The sequence below is a fragment of the Haliotis asinina genome, chromosome 2 (genome assembly GCF_037392515.1).
Source record: "Haliotis asinina isolate JCU_RB_2024 chromosome 2, JCU_Hal_asi_v2, whole genome shotgun sequence".
NCBI lineage: Eukaryota > Metazoa > Mollusca > Gastropoda > Lepetellida > Haliotidae > Haliotis > Haliotis asinina.
In genome coordinates, this window is record NC_090281.1 from 74,300,835 (window position 1) to 74,322,920 (window position 22,086).

The window sequence follows — 22,086 nt, forward strand, 5'->3', positions numbered from 1 at the left end:
AATTACCTCGTTTTTCAGTGACGGCATATTCACAAATAGTTTGTGCTGTTTCTGCTGTTTTCAATGGCGTTAATTACACTTTCAGTTCATTTCTCTGTTGTCTTCATATATGGATAATTACAGATTTAATCATGGAGTGTAGATAACATAAATACTAGTAAATAATTAAAACATTTTACAGAAGCAATTATTGTTTTTATAAAATTATTTTAATAAAATAATACAATATTGAGGAAATCAGAGACACAGGCACTGCAATCTAGATTAAGCTTGCCAACTGCAGACTTGTACTGATTGTATTGGATATATTTGTTTGAGGCTTTCCATGAAAAACTATCAAATAATGTTGGAAAAGTTTCAAGAAGAGGTTTGTTACATAATAACATACTTGCTTTCAAAAGAATCTCTTTTTCAAGTGAGAATTGGTTTAAATAGTTTCTATTTAATTGACAAAAAATCCACAACAGCTGTTGATACCACTTTGCTATCAGGCTGAGTTGTTTCTAGTTTCAACATGAAGTATTCAACAATACTAATAAGTCAGTTGAGTTCAAGTATCTAAAATACATACATCATTGTTAACACATTACTGCAACACTAGCTTCACATGTTTGTAAATTTCCCAAAGCTTTGAACTGGCCATGATATCTTATACAGAAAGATAAACCTTGTTGGTTGCCATATCCTTGTATTATCCATAATCAGTTGGCATTGTGAACATCCAATCCCCTTTTGAATGATCTCTAAAACCAACAAGAGGCACATGTATTCCCGAAAGGACACATGAAGATAGTTGAAAAACTACAGACAAACATGACACTTCCATAACCATAAAAATGTCAGTATCATCACCTTGTGTTCATGAATCACTCACTACATAGTAATGACTCCTGGTGTTTACATATGGGGTGAGAATATTCCACCCTAATGGCAAAAAATACATGCAAAGACAAAACAAGTTTTAATCTGAAAAAAAACAACACAGAACAATTGTGATACAGGACACATAGGTGATTTCTTTTCATCACAGATGCATCATGTTCTCCAGATGTCTATATCTCAATGTTTTGAACATCTATGTTACATTCCAAACCATTAAAACCCATTTTTTAAATGACTCCAATCTCTAGTCTTGGACTAAATGTTTTGAAAGTCAATGTTATATTATAATCCAAATCAAACAGGTTTTGAGTGACGGACACTGTTGTTTTCTTCTGCACACCAAATATGGAAGGAAGTTGACTATTTGTAAAGTGTTGCAAGGTTTTATCCAACTGTTTTACGTCAAAATCAGATCCATAGCTATAACATCAAGCTACATGGTTTGCTCACCGAAAAAAACAACATGTTTAGAAAAAAATCCTTCAACATCTCAGTGCAGCCATTTGTGAAACTTCATTCCATTTTTTGAAAAGACTCCAGTGTGTTATTCATAGAATAAATCATTAAACTAACAAAAAGATGTGCTTTCTTTGTTCAAACATCTGTTTCTTATGCAGCTGTTAATAATTTCAATCTCAGAAAAATTATTGATCAAAAGACCGATCAATAGGTCTTGTAAAGAAAATTGGCCACAATGCAATCATTGTTGCATAAACACTGATAATCGTACACACAAAGTCATACAAGCACTTCCACTTTTGTTGTGATACAATCCAGCATTTCAACTGTCCAGACAACCCATCACTAATCTGCTGCATCTCACTTGACTGCACATCAACAATAGCCCTTTCATGATATTTTCCACACAACAAATAACAATGCATGACTTTATTATCCCTTAGCTCAGCATGTTTGCTCATATCTAGAGTTACATCAAATCATGTTTCGAAGAAAAGCACTCTCCTGTACAAATCAAACTTTAAATAAGTATTGCTTACAAGATATTCACTGAAAGTATCAAGCTCAACCTACATTGAATGGAATGTGTAAACACGAATATAGTCAGCACCCAAACATAAAACATCTCATAGGTAGGTTACAGATGCCCAAAGGCTAAATCTTGCCTGGAAAGTGACATAGCAAACTTTATACCTTAAGCACTTGGATCTATGTTGAGAAATATACAGCCAAACTCTAATCACCAGTGACTTGTCTTACATATTTCCCTGTATTGCAACCTTGAGATACTGAAGCCAACTGTTCTACTACTGTGACTACTGCTCTTGAGACTGGTGAAAAAAAATGCTCCAAAAATGTAGCAGGCTATCTTTTGAAGTAAGCACCCCTAATAAATCTTCCACCTACATGACATAAGAATGTCCATGAGATTACGAGGGGTTTATGGCTCGTGTACCCTAGACTGGAGATAAGCATCACATATACAGTACTGGATCAATATACTCAATACATGTACATGGAACATTGCATTTGAACTTATAACTGACATATGTCTGAAAACTTAGAGAAACTGCACATCCAAATCAAACTTTCAGGCCAGGTAATTTTTGTCAACAATTAACCAACTGATACAAGTGACTACAACTTCATAAACTTCTTATTAGAAAGTTCTAATTAGACACAGAACTGAATGTCAGAGTAACTTGATAAGAACTTAAATGATATTACCATATTCTTTGACATAATCTGTTGACATGTTTGACTCTGGATAACTCTGATAAGTAATGAAACTTTCATTCATTCCAACATTTGGTACTTTATCAAATTAACACTGACACTGAGCTCAAATCTTGGAAACAAAGACATTATTAATGGATCTTTGTCCAGAAGTGAAACTAGGCAACCGATCCTGACAACTCACTCTGTCAGTCTTGTATATATGAGATGCTACCTGTGTATGCCAGCTGTTACAGTCACATCTCGTACTGAATATATACATCAGTCTCACTTGTACTAAGCACTAGAAATTCATCAACCAACCAACAACAACCACTACAAAGTCTGAAATCTCTATCCCAACTGGACAGAAGGACTGTCATGTTTACCATTTAACTTCTGCCTGTATAGGTAAAACAAGATCTACCTACCACCACTGGCTGTGGACTCCATTGTATGTCATGGTTCCCTGATCACGTAAATATATCCTGGCTGACCCTCCATAAGCCATGCTGACCACCGTTTACATGTATGTATCCCACCTCAGCTCAAACTGTTTAATCCCGCTGGTTAATCCTTCTGTATCTTTTCAGTAACCTCTGCCCATTACAGCACTACACACAAGCCTGGCCTGTCAGTGAGGTTTCCTATACACACTCTGCTGCTATAGTTGGCCGAGCACAACTAGCCAATCGGGACACACGCCACCTTTGTGATTCACTGGTTTGAGGGCATTGTGGGATGGGTGAATGTAAACACAGCCACATGTCATGGTGATGGGATCAGGCTAGGACAACCGAGATCATCATGATGTCATCAAAAGCAGGTTATGATTGACATAACTATACACATGTATGAAACAGTACACGATATAACTCATTCATCTAAACAGGCCACACGTAACAGGGTTTCATAACCATCTATATGTTCACAGTCAGTTTGTTCAATCATATATCAAATAAAGCTTTATCCCCTATTAACAACGTAATAATTTGTATAAACTTAATGATGTTTAGTTTGGAGACAATGTCAAATATATTATGTTTATGAAAATTGTGATGTTTCCTTTAATATTTATTCATAGTATACATGAACAATGCAGTTGATATTAAAACAGTATTAATTAACCTTGTCTTGTAAATTAAGTATTTCAGGCAAGTCACAGCAATGTGAACAAGCTGAAAAGAGTCAGACATATTCAGTCATAAGAGCCATCACAACCACTGTTTCATTTACCTGGGAGATTAGGAACATGATCAAGTTAATCCCTGTATGCTAATTGCACCTGTATAGCCAGTGCCATTTACACCAATTACCTGGATATACAGGTAGATCCACACCTTCTACCTCCTGTGTACACACTAACTGCTCTGTTTGGTCTGATGTAAGTCACTACATGAATGTTGTGACGGTAATTAACACCATTGTTCAAGAAACACAGGCAATTGCTATTTACCTGTCTATATTTGTTTGTGACAGAACCTTCAAGTAATAATTAGAAATCAAGTTGTGCTCTCTTTCAGTCTTCACATGCCTCTTGTCGCATCAAAGATTCAAGTTGTACATCAAAAGGGAAAATGTTATTGCAATAATGTAACATTCTCCATGTGACTGATATTTGTGGTGTATTGTTTTGTGCAAAAGTTCTTATTCAAATAAATACATAAAGCAGAAAAACATCTAAAAATAACATTGCACCACAAAATAATGTTTGTAACTGCATGTTTCCTTCAATATTTCTTATTTCTTATTTGTGCAAAATCTTAATTAGAACTTGTATATCCATAATTATAATTAAATTTTCCGTTAATTGTTCACAATTAATATTATATATACCTTCATGATCAGTGAGGAAACTTACCTTTGGGTCAACCCTGGGTCTTTCTTCTGAAACATAACAGAAGATAATCAGTGTGTAACATGGTATGACACATCAGGTAACAACTTGGGGGTACAAAAATATGATATCACATGCAGGTCAAAGGGTCATCTGACATAGGGTAAGTACAAATAGATTCCTCCCTGTGTATAGAAATGTACCCAAACCAAAACAGGATAACACAAGTATACTTTTATTTGGTAATGTCTGATCACACAGCACTTTTGTGAAGCAAGTTACCTTAGATACATTTGTTGGTTTTTAACAGGGTACACGTTGGTATTGTGCTAGGTACAATGGTACATATACACATTTGGAAGTTGTCATAAAGGGCTCTATATATGTATATATATATTCATCCACAATTCCTAGAAGCTCTGCCCACTGGAGCTTGTTGCACTGTGGATATATATATATTCATCCACAATTCCTAGAAGCTCTGCCCACTGGAGCTTGTTGCACTGTGGATATATATATATATTCATCCACAATTCCTAAAAGCTCTGCCCACTGGAGCTTGTTGCACTGTGGATATATATATATATATTCATCCACAATTCCTAAAAGCTCTGCCCACTGGAGCTTGTTGCACTGTGGATATATATATATTCATCCACAATTCCTAAAAGCTCTGCCCACTGGAGCTTGTTGCACTGTGGACATGTTTGTTCTTGTGCTTATGATATCACATGAGTGGCCATATTGTTACTACTAATTAACCTGTCAATACGTGTGTGTTGACACTTGAAGAGATTATCATCACACTGTTGTTATGCAGTTGTCAGTAACACACTGTCTCAAATTTCAAGTGTTATATCAAATAAAATATGTATGGTATTTCATTTTCTTCTCCTAGGTAAATCTAGATATTTTTTCTCAGTCATTCTCAGTTTGACACCTTCTGAAAGACAGGTGCAAAAAATTTAAGGTACCCCTTGAAATGGACGAGTCATTTTCAAAGCTAGCTGTAAAATACTTGGGAATGGATGGCACGTTCTAGACTCAGGAATTTATAACCTGCTACAGTATGTTTGTTTGTTTGTTTGTATTCCTTGTTTATGGTGGCAGTCTGTTAATAAGCAAGTATGGACCACACAATCCAGTGATAAATAGCATGAGCATTAATCTGCGCAATTGGGAACCGATGACATGTGTAAACAAAGTCAGTGAGCCTGACCACCCAATCCCGTTAGTCGCCTCTTATAACATGCATAGTCGCCCTTTATGGCAAGCATTGGTTGCTGAAGACCTATTCTACCCAGGATCTTCAAGGGTCGAGAATCGATCTAAGCAACTGGGATACAATGACAAGAGTCAACCAAGTTAATGAATCTAGCCACCTGTTCTGTTAGTGGCCTGTGTACCTATTTAATTTATGATCGGCTCTAATACAATTTGTATGTTGTTGTCTAGTGTGTGTAAACAATGTGTCTACTCGAATGAGCTAGATGATAGATATCGCTCTAAACAGTATTTTCAATTAGCTTGAAGTAGGAGGAAAACCACAAGCAAAGCAGGTCACATACCATTTGTGAAACCTATGAATATTATGGTGCCTATAAACAGAGTTAAATAATCAACACACATCTAGGATTTGAATCAACCATCTCAGTTTCTAGGATCACAAAGGGACACAACTCATTACCTTAATTCAATAAACTTAACTTCTCTATTAAAGAAAATGGGCCATATGGTACCTTAGTGGGGAAAGCATTTTGAATATCCAGGTTTGAGTCCCTTATGGACTCTTGTTAACATCTTCTGATTCTATTAAATACTAAAAAAGCAGAAAAAAATCACATGCTATATTAATATAACCATTCATTTTCTGATTTTATTTTACATGTAATCGTTTTTACCAGTTATCATTGTTATCCAACAATGATGCCTCGCCAAAGTTTATACTATGACAGTCTGTATCTAACTTGAGCTCTCCTACAATGACAAACAGAGAGCTTTCCAAGATATGACTTGTAAAATGAACTCCACAAGTCCACACAAGGATGCTTCAGGAAGGGTGATGTCAGCAAGTCAAGAACGAGACTTGGTATAAAGGATGTGAAAACAAAGGCTGGGTGGCCGGTTAACAAATGCTAACATAGATGTAGGTCTGTTTTCTTTCTTTGTAATGCAATCGTCTCCTCTGTTTGTGTTTAATTACTGCAAAGGTTAAGATCAGAAAATGGTCTCTTTAGATTATTTGTCTGGCTTGGTTTTCTTATTTAGTGGTGAGGATATTCAGGTACGAACATTTTCCTAAAATTAAAAACTACTAAGGAACTATATTTTTGTTTTGATGTTTTACACTAACATTTAAACAGGAAGTTAAATTTCAGTAAGGTTGCATCAAAAAGGAATTTAAATTTGAACTGTTTGATAGCTTCAATTTTTTAAAATGCAATCCATGTTATGGGACAAATTTCACTGCTAGGATATTTTTCCTTTAATATCTTTATTAACACAATGGACAAAATTACTGTTACTATTCACAAATTGCAACATATGGACTTAAGGCTGAAAAGCATCATCTCAGGCATAGTCCCCATTTCACACAACTGAAAAATATTTTCTCCAACTAGTTTTTTATTTCATTTTAGAAATTCAAAATGTAGTTGCTAGTCTATGTTTTAAATAAGTACCGAGTGGGAAAAACTGGTTGTCATAACAACAGACAGGGAGAAAGTTCACTTGTGTTGATAATGAAAGTGGATGTGCTGATAAAAGAGGCAGTGACTGGAGAACAAAGGGAGATAACTTTCATGACAAGCCCCAGAATGTTGGTAGAGTGCATGCCTTGCATGCTTGTCACTAAAATGATGTCATCAGAAAGAAATGCCGTCATTACACGACAGTGAACATTCCTATGCTTGTATACAATCTGAATTATACTTTCATCGAAAAAAAGCCTTGAATAAAAATTTCATGTAGACTGAATAAAAACTACTTCTGCATACAACTTCTTTAACAAAATCAAGAACCACCCTATTAAAATGGTTGGAAAGAATGATAAATTTGTTATCCATTAAAAACCATTTGACGTTTTCTCAAAAATTCTGAAAAAAAACAAATGATGTGAGCAGATGAGATCAGCTTACACATACACCACATCAGAATCAAACCTGGACTATTATAATGACAACGAACACCACCACCCAGTGTGATTTCTCCAAGATGAGGCACCCACCATGTTCTAAGCAGGATAAAGCTATCTGTATGACCAGTCATCACCTCCATTTATCAATGAACTTGTTTACTTTGTTCTAGTCTATAAACTAGTTGTACGATCACAGAAGGCTACTTCCTGAAGCCTCACTCAACTTCCTTGTAACCTTACCACCCAATGGTCCTTCTCAACCAAGGGTGATAAGAGTTAAGCTCAACTACCATCACCATCGGGCAATTTCAGCGCACTCAAATTCAAAATATATAGTAGTGATAATCATAACAGATCAATTCCATCTTTTGCTGTTCAAAGTAGGTAACTGCTAACAAAGAGTTCTTCCAATTACATTTCTTTCTCAATTTGAAAAAGCATACTTTTAGGAATGTTTGATATACAAGTATGTGACCATCCTTGTCATCCATGGAATTCAAAAGTATTTTTTCAACATGCCAGAGGCATACAAGTTCATTGGACTACTGACAGTTGTTGCACTACGAGGAAAGTGGGAAACAGGGCCCTAGATTGCAAAATTTAAGAAGAATAACATGAAATCTACCCTTGCATCCTTAGGTGAAAATTGGGAAATGGGAATATAACCATGCTAAAGTTTTGAGAGACCTGCATAAAGTAAGAACGCCCTTACCTCCCTTACACCATCCTTAGGTGGAAACTCTTCATTTTCACGTATACTCCCAGGGTAGGAGTTTCGTGGTGTTGATGGTGAGAACACACTGATATCCTCATACTGGTGATCCGAACACATGGAGCTGCGGTTGGAGCGGTTCAGGTCTGGGCTGTAGTTGAAAGATCCCCGTGAACGTAGTCTGCTCCACTCTGTCTCCTTGCGCTGCTGTCTCGCCATGTCAATGTAGTCACTGCTGCTACGGGACGATGACCGCTTAATACTGTCAGCTCGATGGGCCTTCGAAGCATTCAGATTCTCTGAAGCCTTGTTGATGAGATCAGTGACAGATTCAGTGGGTGATGTTCCTGGAATGTACTCGTACATGTTTGACCCACTTGAGTCAGCACCCTGTGTGTCCTCTGAACCAAAACTACCAGAAGAACCTTTCTTTTTCCCAGTTTTCATCTCCATAAATGTCCGCACAGCTTGTTGTTGCTGTTTCTTAAGGTCCTCAACCTTTGGTCCAGACTCACCAGAAACTGATTGAGAGTGCCTAACAGCGTTGGCAGGATTTTCATCAACAGAAGATGCCCTTGGTCTGTCAGATCTCTCAGCAGCTGGATAGGAACTCCTGCCTTCCAAGTAGGAATCATCTTTATATGATCCCCTATCCTCATCCTTGAAAGAGTTTCTATCACTGTTCCTGTATGAATTCCTATCTCCTTCCTTGCAGGAGCCCCTATCACTACCCCTATACGAACCTTTCCCAGAAGCTAAGGAACTGGTTGAGTCCCTATATGATCCTTTGTCACTATCTTTGAATGAGCCCTTATCCTCATCATCAGCTATCACCTTGTTCAACCCACTGAAGGAACCCTTTTCATTTCTGTCTCTCAGTTGTGTGAGTTGGTCTGAGGACATTCTTTTGAGGCTGGACCTCTTGGCCTCCTCTTTCCATTTGTCTCTGGTGGCACGCCAGTCTGATGAGCGCGGATATTTGGAATCATACACAGTAGGGTCAGAAGGACCACCAGACACACGTTGCCGAGAGGCTGAATTGTCTGCCTCCTCCTGAATCTGGTCCAAGGGCTTTGAATCTGATCTTGACCCACGATTATTAGGATGATTCATTTGCACATAATCTGTTGCACTTTGCATACCATTCTTACTATCAAGCTGTCCTGTTCGTAAGGTTCCTTCTGTTTCATCATAAATCCCATATGCTTTCTTCATTGATGGCTGGCGGCCTACACTTGCTGTGGTGGACTTGGCATCTGAACTGCTTGCACGAGCATCGCCATCCCTAGGCATGGGTGATCTCTCATCCTGTGTGAACACAGAATCATAAGAGTCTAAGCGTGAGTCGTGGTCTCTCTGCAAAGGTGCAGGGGGAGAATCCTCATACTGGGTGCTCCCAGATGTGCGAGTGTCTGTGGAACTCTTTGGTTGGGAAGGGGTAGAGGAATCAGAGCTACGATAAGATGTTGATCTCCGACTGTTGATAGAAGATTGGGAATCTTGAGACTTTCGTTGAACACTTAACAAATTCTCTGCATATGATGCACTCTTTTCTCGCTGATGTGACACAGCTGATGCAGAGCTCTGACGAGGCAAAAGGCCACGAGACCTACTTGACAGCATAGATGGGTCAAGGCTGTACCTGCCCCGAGCCATGTTACTCTTGCTGCTCACAGAATCTCCCACAGATGAAACATCACCCCTAGAATCAGACAGACTTGACTTTGAGCCAAAGTCATCTCTCCCAAAAGGAGCTGAATTTTCTGACGGGTGGATAACAACGCTGGAGTATGACTCTGCCTCTCTCATCCCTGTATGATGACTTGTGTCCTGAGAAGAGGCAGACGACAACCGTTTCTCTGGCTGGTGTGGAATTCTTCCACCATAGTACTCCTTTGACAGACTACGAAGCATGGACTGAGTGCTTGGGTCATATTCTGAGTAATGTGGCATCACTATATTTTTCTTACTCTCTGTATTACTTTCCTCTTCTGGCAAATAATCTGCCGCATATTTAGCTTGAATATTTCCGAACCCTTCAAATTTTGAACTGCTGCCATCATACCTAAAACCTAATCCTTTATTGCCATCTCCACCCAAGACTGATTTATCCTTGGCCAGATCTATATCATTTTTCTGAGAGGACCGTCGAGCCTGGGAAGATTTTTCCTCAAACCCTTTTTGACCATCTGACATGGAGACTGGTGTTTGTGCCCCCTCATCAGTTACCTGCACCTCAGCATTGCACTGTTTTGGATCAGAACTCCGGAGAGAAGTCTTGATTGCATAGGAAGACACATCAGTCTGTGTGCTTGTGTTGTAATATGGAGTCTGTTTAACAATATAAGCCTTTGACTGCTGAATCTGTGCAGAAGGCTGATCACTAGGAGCACCAAATTTGGGCGGATTTTTCTTATCTTGGGGGCTCTGAAGTGGACTTGTACTGGAGTCTACTAATGTTTTTTCCTTAGCACTTTTATTATCACTCACAGGTCTCACACTTAAGGGAGCACGATTGTCCTCAGCTGGACTGTGGATGGAGCTGGAATCTTGATGGTCTAACCTATGAGCCTTGGCGTCTTTCTCATACTGACTAGAAAACACAGGTGCTGGGTAGGCTGAGACAGATGCTTGGGAGGAGGCCAATTTATCACTTAATTCACTCTGGTCCACACCCGGAATATCCCGTTCTGGAGGGGATGGAACACTGTATTCCTTATCACCTAAGTTATGTCCATCTGAATCAAACCTTGGAGGAGGATACCCTGGCTCAGAGTTAAACAAGTCCTCGAATTTGTTCTTACCAATATTTTCATAATTCTTTTGCACTACCCTTCCGTATTTATCATACACAAATTCAGTCTTAAAGCCAGGATCACTTTGATTCCTAGCAGATTTACCATCCTCACCCTTCCTATCAGACTGAGGGCTTTTCTCAAACACAGGCCTCAAGTTGGAATGGTGAATGTACCTGGGTTTCACTCCAGGGTGTACTTCCTTCTTTGTGTTAGTATGGTCTGTCCAGGACTGAGCACGTGCCGTGATTGGTTGTCCTGTCTCACCAACCTCATTAGGTTTAGTCACAGGCCAGGATGGGTACTTTTCATGAGCTTGGTTATAGCGCCCATACTGCAGGCTAGAAGGATCTCGCACAGGTGGGACAGGTGGGTGGGCAGGTGAGTGACCAGGTGAATCCATAAGTTCATGTTTTGGTCTGGGAGGAATTATAGGAGCATCCATATCAGCCTCCTCATCTTCGATCTCAGATATTTTTTCACTGCCCAAAGGCTCAATACCAAAAGCAGAAATATTCTCATAATCTGCCCTGTACCGTCCTAAATGGTGTGGTGCCGATCTGCGGCTATACTTATCACTTTTTTTGGTATCCGAATATGTATCATCATTGGTGTACATGTTTGGCCTTGGTTTCTGGTATTTGGGACCACTCTCCTTATTGTACATAATCCAGGCACTGTTTGGTGATGGCGGATGATGCCCACTTCTCGGACCCCTCACGTCAAGCCGTTTTGGACGTATTGGGTTACCATAACGACTTTCCTGGACAATATCCTCACTGATATTTGGACTGGACTTAGCTGGAGAAATGGACGGCTTCTGAGTACTACCAGAATAGGGGATATTTTGCTGTAAGTCTTGGTTCAGACTTGGAGTGGACTTGGCTGAAGCAAGCTGTCTGCTGCGGGATACCCCATGAGACACTGCATCTCTGTGCTCTGCCTCTAAGTAATGTCTTCGTCCCTGGTTCTGGGAATCTTGTTGACCTTGGTTCCCTTGGTAAAGTTGATTTGGACCTTTGTCTGGAGGCCGTTGCCAGGGAGGATCATGGGATGTCCTTTTCTCCTCTCTTCTGTTTGTGGACTTTGCCACACTGAAACAAAACAAAGATATATTAATGAATTATGGTTAAGATATTTCTTAAACTATCACTTATAAGTAATATACTATCAAGTAGATCAGTATCAAGTATCAAATGATTGTATCACAGCATGCATATATTTCAAGAATACATTAATCAAAACCTTGATTTCTCCACACAATATGAATGCCAGTCAAACCAAAACATGGTATTTTCCTATCTACAACCAATGTAACTGTAGTGCCATTGCAAAAGCAAAGGCAAGAGAACAAAGTGGACCAGTATATCTCCTACACAAACATTCAGCCTGGGAGACATCATTAATTACTTGTCTCCTACAAGACGCCAACACACCCAGAGGTCACCAACTAGCAGTGATACAGATCTGTTGTGTCACTGACTACATAACCTGGTAGCTACCTTCAAATAAGTCACTGATACCTTCAACATACCAAAGGAAAACAGAATGCTGTCAAGTCCACATATTTGGATCACTTTCTGAACTTTTCCATGCAACTGCAGCTTCACAATCTGTGTTTTAGAAATTATTTAAGTTGTTACGTATCACTACAGGAGACATGGTCCGAGATTACTCATGCTGAGAAAGCAAACAAAAGGGGTTGGAGATTGTTTTGGTTTCTATAAATACAAGAGAGAGATAGCCCTTGGACTTGCCAGCATCACTCTGATTGTTTAACATGGACTTCTGGGTTTTCAAGACAATACATATGTATTCTGTGCATCAATGTCAGAAGGATCTTGTATTTTTGCATGCATCATAATACTAATGAAAAAACAGTTACGTTTCCTTTATAGTGTCCATGGTGTACTTGGGACCATAGTCAGAAACATTCCATAAATATATGAGACACTGTTAGTTATAGACTTGGGGACAGACAAACCAGAGGATGACACCATGAACACTAACCCACACTGTGATCACCTACTCCTCATCAGTTGAGCGTTGCATGAAGAGCAAGCAGCAAAGCCGCAAATGAAAATATCCTAGTTACTGTAAATTGCTTACAACAAGTTGTACTAACAATACACATGACTATTAGTTCGGAGGTTGGTTGGTTGGTTGGTTGGTTGTTTTATGCTACAGTCAGCAATATTCCAGCTATGTGGTGGAAGTCTGTAAATAATCAAGTCTCGACAACCCTTTGATCAGCAACATAAGCACTGTTCTATGCAGCTGGGATTTGATGACATGTATCAGTCAAGACCGTGAGCTTGCTATAAGGCCAGATCAGCTGCAAACCTCTAGATTTACAGATCAGTGTGTTCTTATCGGGGAAAAAAGACAGTATATTATGACAAATTGTTTGTTCTACATCACCTGAAGCACACGGTTTGCAATGCATTTAGGAGATAAAATCTGTTCAACAATAACTTTATTATCACTGTACCACAAAGACACAAAGATTTCAAGCATTCATCCACATATCCAACTTTCAAAACTAGGAGGAGTAAATTCAAGCCCAAGATATGATCCCTCCATGGAAGTGGGCACTAGGTTAGCATTCTCACACCTGGCCTCAATACTGTGAGAGGCAGAGCATGCAAAGCAACTCTGATTCTCCTCAGCAAGGAGACGTTAAGGAGAAAAATAAGCTCATATCTCCTCCTTCCACCTGCATAAAACACAGATTGTATTACACCAGGGAGATATATGTTATATCAACTACCAAAGCAGCATAGCCAGTCACTGATGTTATCTGATGTCCGCATAGTTTAGATAAGTCTTTACTGTTATGGATCTAGTTGGTTCTATTGTCAGACTAACGGTCCATGCTTATCACTTGAAGCACAATATCAGTCCAACAAAACATACCCTTTAAGATGTCAAAACACACACAGATGCATACCGAGATGAATACCACACTATGAAGATGAATAATCTGTCATGAGGTGGGGAAAGATTGGCTTTGATAAAAAGCGTGAGAACATATTTCTGACTAGTAACTGGATAACGATAATTTATTATAAAAAAGTGTTTTGAAGAAATGTCTTCATTTGTCCGTGCTAAAAATATATTCCATAAGACACTTATTGACTCAATCTTTAATCTAAAACTCTATATATCTAGAAAGAAGATAAACAAAATGTTTTGAGTTAAAAGATGAATACACAGTGTTTTCTAAACACAAGATAAATAGTTAGTGTTTTCAAGGTGTTTGACACATGTAAGAAATAAATGTATACCTGTCATGTTTTGGTGGGTAACCTGTGTCTGTGAGTACATGTGACAGTATTTACTGAATTGACAATCAGTTGACACTGTTTATCATATTTTCTGGTCAACATCAGTTACCTGTACTTCAAATATCGTAGAATACAACTTTTGTTGGCTGTTTCACAAAATACCCAGCAATATTCCAGCTATATCTGAATGGAGAGAAAATAATAGAATCTAGACCAGACAGTACAATGACTAACATAAGTATATATTTCACTGACTTCATTTACTTATGATATTGACATTTTTGTTGTCATAGTTAGGAAACATGTGATATGTTATACCAAATCAGCAAGAATCTACTCCTTTACTAATTACCCCTAACAGTTGGGTTAGAATACAAATGACTAGTTCCAGCTCAAATGTTCAAAGGAGGGATTACATCTATTCATTACCACCTTGAATTGAGAAAGAAGAAATTTTACATGGCCTTCTCTACAGATTATTCATATACTAAACCTACACTCGCATTCCCCCAAAATTAGTCATACGATATTTCCAACAGCCATGATAACTGAGGATAAAAAAACACAACATAGTTACAGTTACAGAGTTAATAAAAATCATTAAAACATAAAACATCATATGTACTTCTGTTGAACGTGTATTGAAAGTGGAAGCTACAATGGTCCAACAGTAAAGATTATATGATACAGTAACAGGATTTACGCCAGTACTAAAACTGTTTCCATGACAACATAATTTCATCGTCAAGCACTTGTTGCTCTTAGCTAACAAGTGATAGAAAAACTGATTCGGTGTATTACCATGGTATTTTATTGTATCAGATCAGTTGAAAAACAATCAGTATGAAAGGAAAATGAATAGACAAGAAATATTTGAAAATTCAAATAAATTCTAGATAAGAGGTCACAATGTAGCACATTTTCCCGAGTCATAACTATCCACATACTTCACAACGACAATCAAGGAACAAAGTAAGTCTGTTCCTGACTCTGAACTATCATGATTATGAACAACAGAGGAACTAATTATCTCACCTGAATCAGACAGCTCCACAACAACAACAACAACGGATATCCCAGTAAGATAATATCAAACAATCAGTAATCTGTGTCCGTAGAATACTCCTAAGGTCAGACATGACAGTCACATGGTAAACATTCCCGTGGGTGGCGTAAATCCAACACTGACGCAATCCACCCATGAACTCAGAACAGTGATCACCTTCTCCCACCATGAGGATTTTATGTTCAGATGTCACTTAGACCTCAGTCTCATTCAGCCCACCTGGGACGAAGCCATGTTACTGTGTATCAATACTCGTCAACAAAGGCAGGTACTAACAGTCAATAATTCCTTTGTTGTTATGTTAGGTAAGCACGACAAAAATGTTCTTACCTATTAAATGTGATTAAGCATTATGGAGTAGGAACGTAATCGGAAAGGTATGTTGACGAATGAATAAGAAAAATACCTGCCGTGTGGACTGACCCAGAAAGGGCTATATATAGACCAAACACGCCTGTCCCACTGTATGTAGCACTGCAGTGCTAATCCTGGCTGTGTCTGACGCTACCTGTGCTGGGTCCTCAGTGCATCAATAATTAGTAGCCAGGTGAACATTATCAGCAAATCACCCAGCAGGTGCTCCAGTTGACAGAATGGATGGATGAACAAATGAGAATTAGTTGTAGTGGTCAGAGAAGCACAGACAAGGATGTGTTTTGTGAGAATAAAGACACAAAAGAACACAACATCAGACAAAATAAACAGAGTGAGATAATGATTTGCCATTATTGGGAACATCACAGGCAGTTATAAATCCCAAACCTGTGGGGGTTATTTTACTCATCAAATAGTCATGAAGTAATTTTAGTGAGTGAGTGAGTGAGTGAAAATTTAACATCACATCAGCAATATGAAGTAATTTTAACAACTACAACACAAATTTCACAATCATGCTGCATCTTATGAGTCAACTCTCCTTAAGAGTTATTGTTTTGGGTCATGAAGATATTCCCATATAAACAAACCCAGTTCAGCTCGTGAGAGAAAAAAATCAATGTAGGAAAACCAAAACCAACCTTTTTTTAAAATTAGGGTTGAGACTGGTCTGTTAAATAAACCCTGAAACAAATATACCCAACCCAGCCCAAGCATGTCTAGAAGGTATGATAAGTCTAGATTTTTACAATTTCATTTCTGAAAATGAAGAAAGTCTCTGGGCTCCTTTTCATTAGATTTCATTATTAATTTTTGTGAACATTTTTTCCCTGTAAAATCATTTCAGAGACTAGGTATTAGTCTAGGTTCAGAAAAGAAACCGTAGAATTAGATTCTCAAACACTGTACAAGCATTTTGGGAAGATCATTTGCAAACTGGTTTACACTAGGGAGTGTTTGTTGCGCATCATTATTTCTAAAATAACTTCACACATCAACGAACATACCTTATAACACATTCGCAGTGCCCAACAAAGAATAACAGAAAAATATTTGGGCTGCAAAAATTCTCATCAAACATTGAATGTAACATGTTAATTTCCATTTTTGATAACCATTATCACTAAATCAATTCCATATTTGAATTTCAGTTTTGTACACACAGCAAGAACGTAATTTTGACTCCAGCTGTTTTGAGTACTGAAATAAGGTGAAACGTAATTGTTTTTTTATGCCGTGCTAATTATCCAATGAGAATTGTTGCTAAAAAGGCAATGTTCAATGAAATCTGATGTTTTTACTTGCATGATTAATCAGATTGCAAATGATTGATTTGAGGGTCCAATATCGAAAATCGAATAGAGGTTGGGGAAAATTGTTGCAGCCCTAAGAAATATCATAGATGATATGACAGTGATCTACTAAAAGGAATCAATCATCAAGACTCATTACACCTTGTAACTGATACAGGTAAACGATATTTACAACCTGTGTCAGTATTCTGGTGATAGTTGGTTGAAGCCTTGAGAAACACATCTCAAAGACATGTGATACATCTGGTATGTCCAGTGTACCTGAACCAGACAGACAAACAACATGCTGCATGTGTTACTATCAACACATGCTTCAGCTGACATAACACCACCTACATTCCTGGGTGTTACGGTGTTTATAGCCTCCTCCTAGAGTTACACCTGCACAATAGACAGGGAATAAACACAGGGCAAAGTACACAATGTATACCAACAATCATTATCCAATACAACAGAATCTGTTTCCTGATGAGATATGTCACCAGTTACTTAAAGGCAGATCTCTCTAGCAAATGGACAGAGTGAAGATTGAAGAGTTATATCCCCATTGATAGTGTACAAGTGAAGGAACAGAACTTGGATGAAAAACAAAAAACTTTCAATGATTCGACTTAACTGGAACACTTATATCTCTACATATATAAGTAAATGATATCTCCCTATTGCTCTAAATGTGTATTACTTCCAGCAAAATATTCTGGCCAAATGAACAAAAGTCCTTATAACAATTAACTTCAAAGGTAGTGCATCTCTAGGAGTTTCTTTTGGTTTGACTCGGGGATTCCAACCATATTTTTACAGACAATGAGTTGAAGTGAATGAACTAATATAATGTTTCCGTTAACCTCACTGAGAGGGGGTATATTTTGATAACAATACAGCAGTACAGTGCAACAAGGCAATACAGGGATAACACTGTGCAATATGACATCACAGCCAAGTATACACTGAAGGTGCTACTTGAGTGTGTAGCCTACAGGTGGGATAGAGGATCCAGGCAGGAAACACTCCTTCCTGGTTAATCTAATGTATGTCACAGACAGGAGGGGGAGAGCAGTGGGAAGGATAGAGTGTCACACTGTGTGAGAGGTTGGAGAGAGAAATAAGAAGTGAGAGGAAGAGATAAGCAAACCAGAGGACTGAGATAGAAAGACAGAAAGACAAAATAGTTATAAACAGAGTGAGAGAAAAGGTGTAAGGGAAAATGAATGACCAGAGAGAGAGCGAGAGGAAGGGAGAGAGAGACAGAAAGAATTGACAGAAAGACAAAGACGGAGTCACAGAGTGAGAAAAAAGAAGGAAAAGAGTGACACAAAGAGAGACAAATATGAGGGAAAGGTAGGGAAAATAAAAGACAGACACTGAGAGAAAAACGGAAAGGAGGGAAAACAAGAAAAAAGAGAGAGAAAGAAAGATAAAACAAACCAGAGAAGCAGACAGCCAGGTAGAGAGCAAGGGATGGGAAAAAGAGAAAAAGATGGAGAGAGGGATCACAAAGATATTATTCCAGCATAAATTCAGCACCCAGGCCTTGATGACAATAAGTGAAAGCTTTAATCACTAAGCAGTCAAAATAATCCACTTGTTCAAATTGATCTACTGCCCAGTTGGAATTAACCCAGTATTCTTTATACACCAATAATCTCTACCTTATACCATGTGATATCCAGTTACACCATGCTGTAACACATCACAACAAAACTGTCAACACATCAAAGTTACAATACAGTGTATGTAAACACTGAAAGTTTCATGAATACTTTTCCTTGTTCCTACGCCCATATAACATATTTGCGCAAACAAGTGAAACAAAATGTTTTGTCTGTTTTCTTTCACTACAGTAAAATAGTCTGGATCTACTGCAGTCGACTGTACACATCATTAAACATTCACGAACAATGACTGGCACCTGTCAATCATGTTTATTATTGTGCTTTTATCTTTCTATCACCTCTTATCTCCTTTCTGATGTCATAAGAATCTTTACTTAGATCCTTCCATTTATTGTGAGAGCACATAAACTGTTCTTATTCAGACAGCATGTCTTACAGAACAAGTCTTACTTGTTGTCATATCTTAGGTAGTCTTGCAGAAGGCAATAACTATTACAATAAATAACAATTTCTAGATTACATAAATATCAAGAACAATTAGTCCCCATAAGAGACTGGCATCCTGTCCGTTAATATAGACTTGACAATTATAAGGATGGGATCATCATATATTCATGGACTTCAGTTCAGTTCAGTGATTCAGTTCAGGTTCAGGTTCAGGAAACTAATCATAAGCACATGTAAGAAACAAAGTATTCATATCTATCTACAAAACAATGACAACTGAAGCCCAGAACAATCCTTAAATAGCGCCTTGAACTGTGGCAGTCAATGCAGGTTTATTCTCTTGGTTCTAGAACACCAACAGACTAACATCTAGTCTCTGAAAAGAACAAGGCTTACTGGGAATGTTGTCTAAATTATATTAATAAGAAGCCCAGAGACTGTCTTCATTTTCAGATAGTGTGGAAATCTATGATGGTGACATATTCCAGATTTGCATGGTTCTATCTATTGGGTATGTTTGTTTCAGGGTTTGTCAGACTAGGAGACATACTAATTATGAGGATATGGCCAGTGTAATAGCGAAACATTTCAATCATTTCGTGAAATGAGTCAGATAGTCAGCCATTCCATGTCATTTTGTAACAACAATCATTACGCCTCAGTCATTTCATGAAATATAACTTTAATCTACAAAAGTTGATCACATCACTTATTTAAAAAATTGAAACCAATAAGGCAGCAACTCTTGCATTAAAGCATTTACTCCAGTCTGTTTGACACTTGCTGTGTCCACAGAAGTCACATCTCACAAACCCCCTGTCCATTACAAAGATGAAATGGAACTTCATGAAATGACTGAAGCATATTAATAGTTGTAACACAAAATGACACGAAATGGCTGACCTTTTTACTCATTTCACGAAATGAGTGAAATGTTTAGTCATTCACAAAATGACTGATTTCAGAATCTGACTTTAACATATACAGCTTCAAGTAACTAGGGGCCCCAGGAGATGCTATTATGAGATAAACGTATAAATGTCTGTCAAGAATATCAAAAAACAAACTGTTAAACAACTTAACAACAACCAGCAACATCAACACCTGCTGACAGCTTATGATGTCTGTCAAGAATATCAAAAAACAAACTGTTAAACAACTTAACAACAACCAGCAACATCAACACCTGCTGACAGCTTATGATGTCTGTCAAGAATATCAAAAAACAAACTGTTAAACAACTTAACAACAACCAGCAACATCAACACCTGCTGACAGCTTATGATGTCTGTCAAGAATATCAAAAAACAAACTGTTAAACAACTTAACAACAACCAGCAACATCAACACCTGCTGACAGCTTATGATGTCTGTCAAGAATATCAAAAAACAAACTGTTAAACAACTTAACATCAACCAGCAACATCAACACCTGCTGACAGCTTATGATGTCTGTTAAGTTTTTGTTTAATCCCTCAAAGTTAAGTCAGTGGTCTTGACGAGAGGCTTCAATAGCAAAAGACAAATCTCATAACCATAATTGCCCCCCTTGTATTTTGCCAAAGACAAAAAGAATGAGAAAAATGACATTCATATTTTGTGATAGTAGTGATCTCAGTGTTTTAAAGGATTTGTTCCAACCTTGACCTCTTAAAGATCTTTGAAAATGTTAACAAATGCCTTGAAATGGCCAATGTTTATAGCACATCTACATCCACCCTACACCTAACCCCACCCTTCCATCTCCTGTACCCCAAGACTATATGACTATTTCAATATATGTATTCATCTGTGGCCCTCATCAATCATAGGGGGTGAGTCAAGATGTACTTGTCATACCTCACCCCCAAGAGCCTAAAACACACATTGTCCATGAAATATAATCACCCACGCTTCACGCGCATATTTACACAATAAACAAATGAATAGGGAAAGTAAACCAGTATCGTAAAGTTGTTTGAATAAACGAGGATGTTTGATATAATAAAAGGACAAATTCCATCCTTCTTATCAACAGCTGAGGAAAGATCTCGACAAAACTGAACTATAGTACTCACCGATACAGAAGTGAGCCTACCTGATATAGGACAGGTGTACAACCAAGGTGTGACAAAAATGTTAGCATAAATCAATATTTTATAAAGTACTGAAAATTAAATGAGATAATATTTGATGAATGTCTGAAGAATGACAACATACTAAGAGCGGCAATAAAAGATGGAATGAAAGCGGCATGGTATATCAACTGTCATCAACATCACCAATGTAAGGTCTGAACAAACATCTCCCTCCTCCAATTACAGCACATAGTGATATAGCAGAATCTTGCAATATTCATTCTTGCAGTAAATAAGAAATTATTTCATCAGGGAAAGCTAATTTTACCAGAACTGAGAAAATCATCATCCCTAATCATATTCTAAACATTGTGACATCTGTCCTTTACCAACATATTACTGCTAGACACATATTACATGATCCTGCGCACTAATCGCATTTGTGACAAGAGAGACGGTACAACGAATTGGGTGAGTACACAGGCTACTACTGCTAGACACATATTACATGATCCTGCGCACTAATCGCATTTGTGACAAGAGAGACGGTACAACGAATTAGGTGAGTACACAGGCTACTACTGCTAGACACATATTACATGATCCTGCGCACTAATCGCATTTGTGACAAGAGAGACGGTACAACGAATTGGGTGAGTACACAGGCTACTACTGCTAGACACATATTACATGATCCTGCGCACTAATCGCATTTGTGACAAGAGAGACGGTACAACGAATTGGGTGAGTACACAGGCTACTACTGCTAGACACATATTACATGATCCTGCGCACTAATCGCATTTGTGACAAGAGAGACGGTACAACGAATTGGGTGAGTACACAGGCTACTACTGCTAGACACATATTACATGATCCTGCGCACTAATCG

At 38.1% G+C, this 22,086-nt stretch overlaps 1 protein-coding gene across 3 annotated transcripts in view; it reads right to left on the bottom strand.

Annotated features, from left to right (window-relative positions):
• The window catches only part of LOC137274300 (serine-rich adhesin for platelets-like), a 192,464-nt gene that overhangs the window by 54,201 nt on the left and 116,177 nt on the right, over window positions 1-22,086 (bottom strand). For all 3 annotated transcript variants that reach the window (XM_067807435.1, XM_067807436.1, XM_067807437.1), the window contains 2 exons: window positions 8,242-12,130; window positions 4,418-4,443 (listed from right to left, as the gene is read on the bottom strand). In XM_067807435.1, coding sequence (XP_067663536.1) covers window positions 4,418-4,443; window positions 8,242-12,130 — 3,915 coding nt within the window. The remainder of the gene's footprint in view (window positions 1-4,417; window positions 4,444-8,241; window positions 12,131-22,086) is intronic.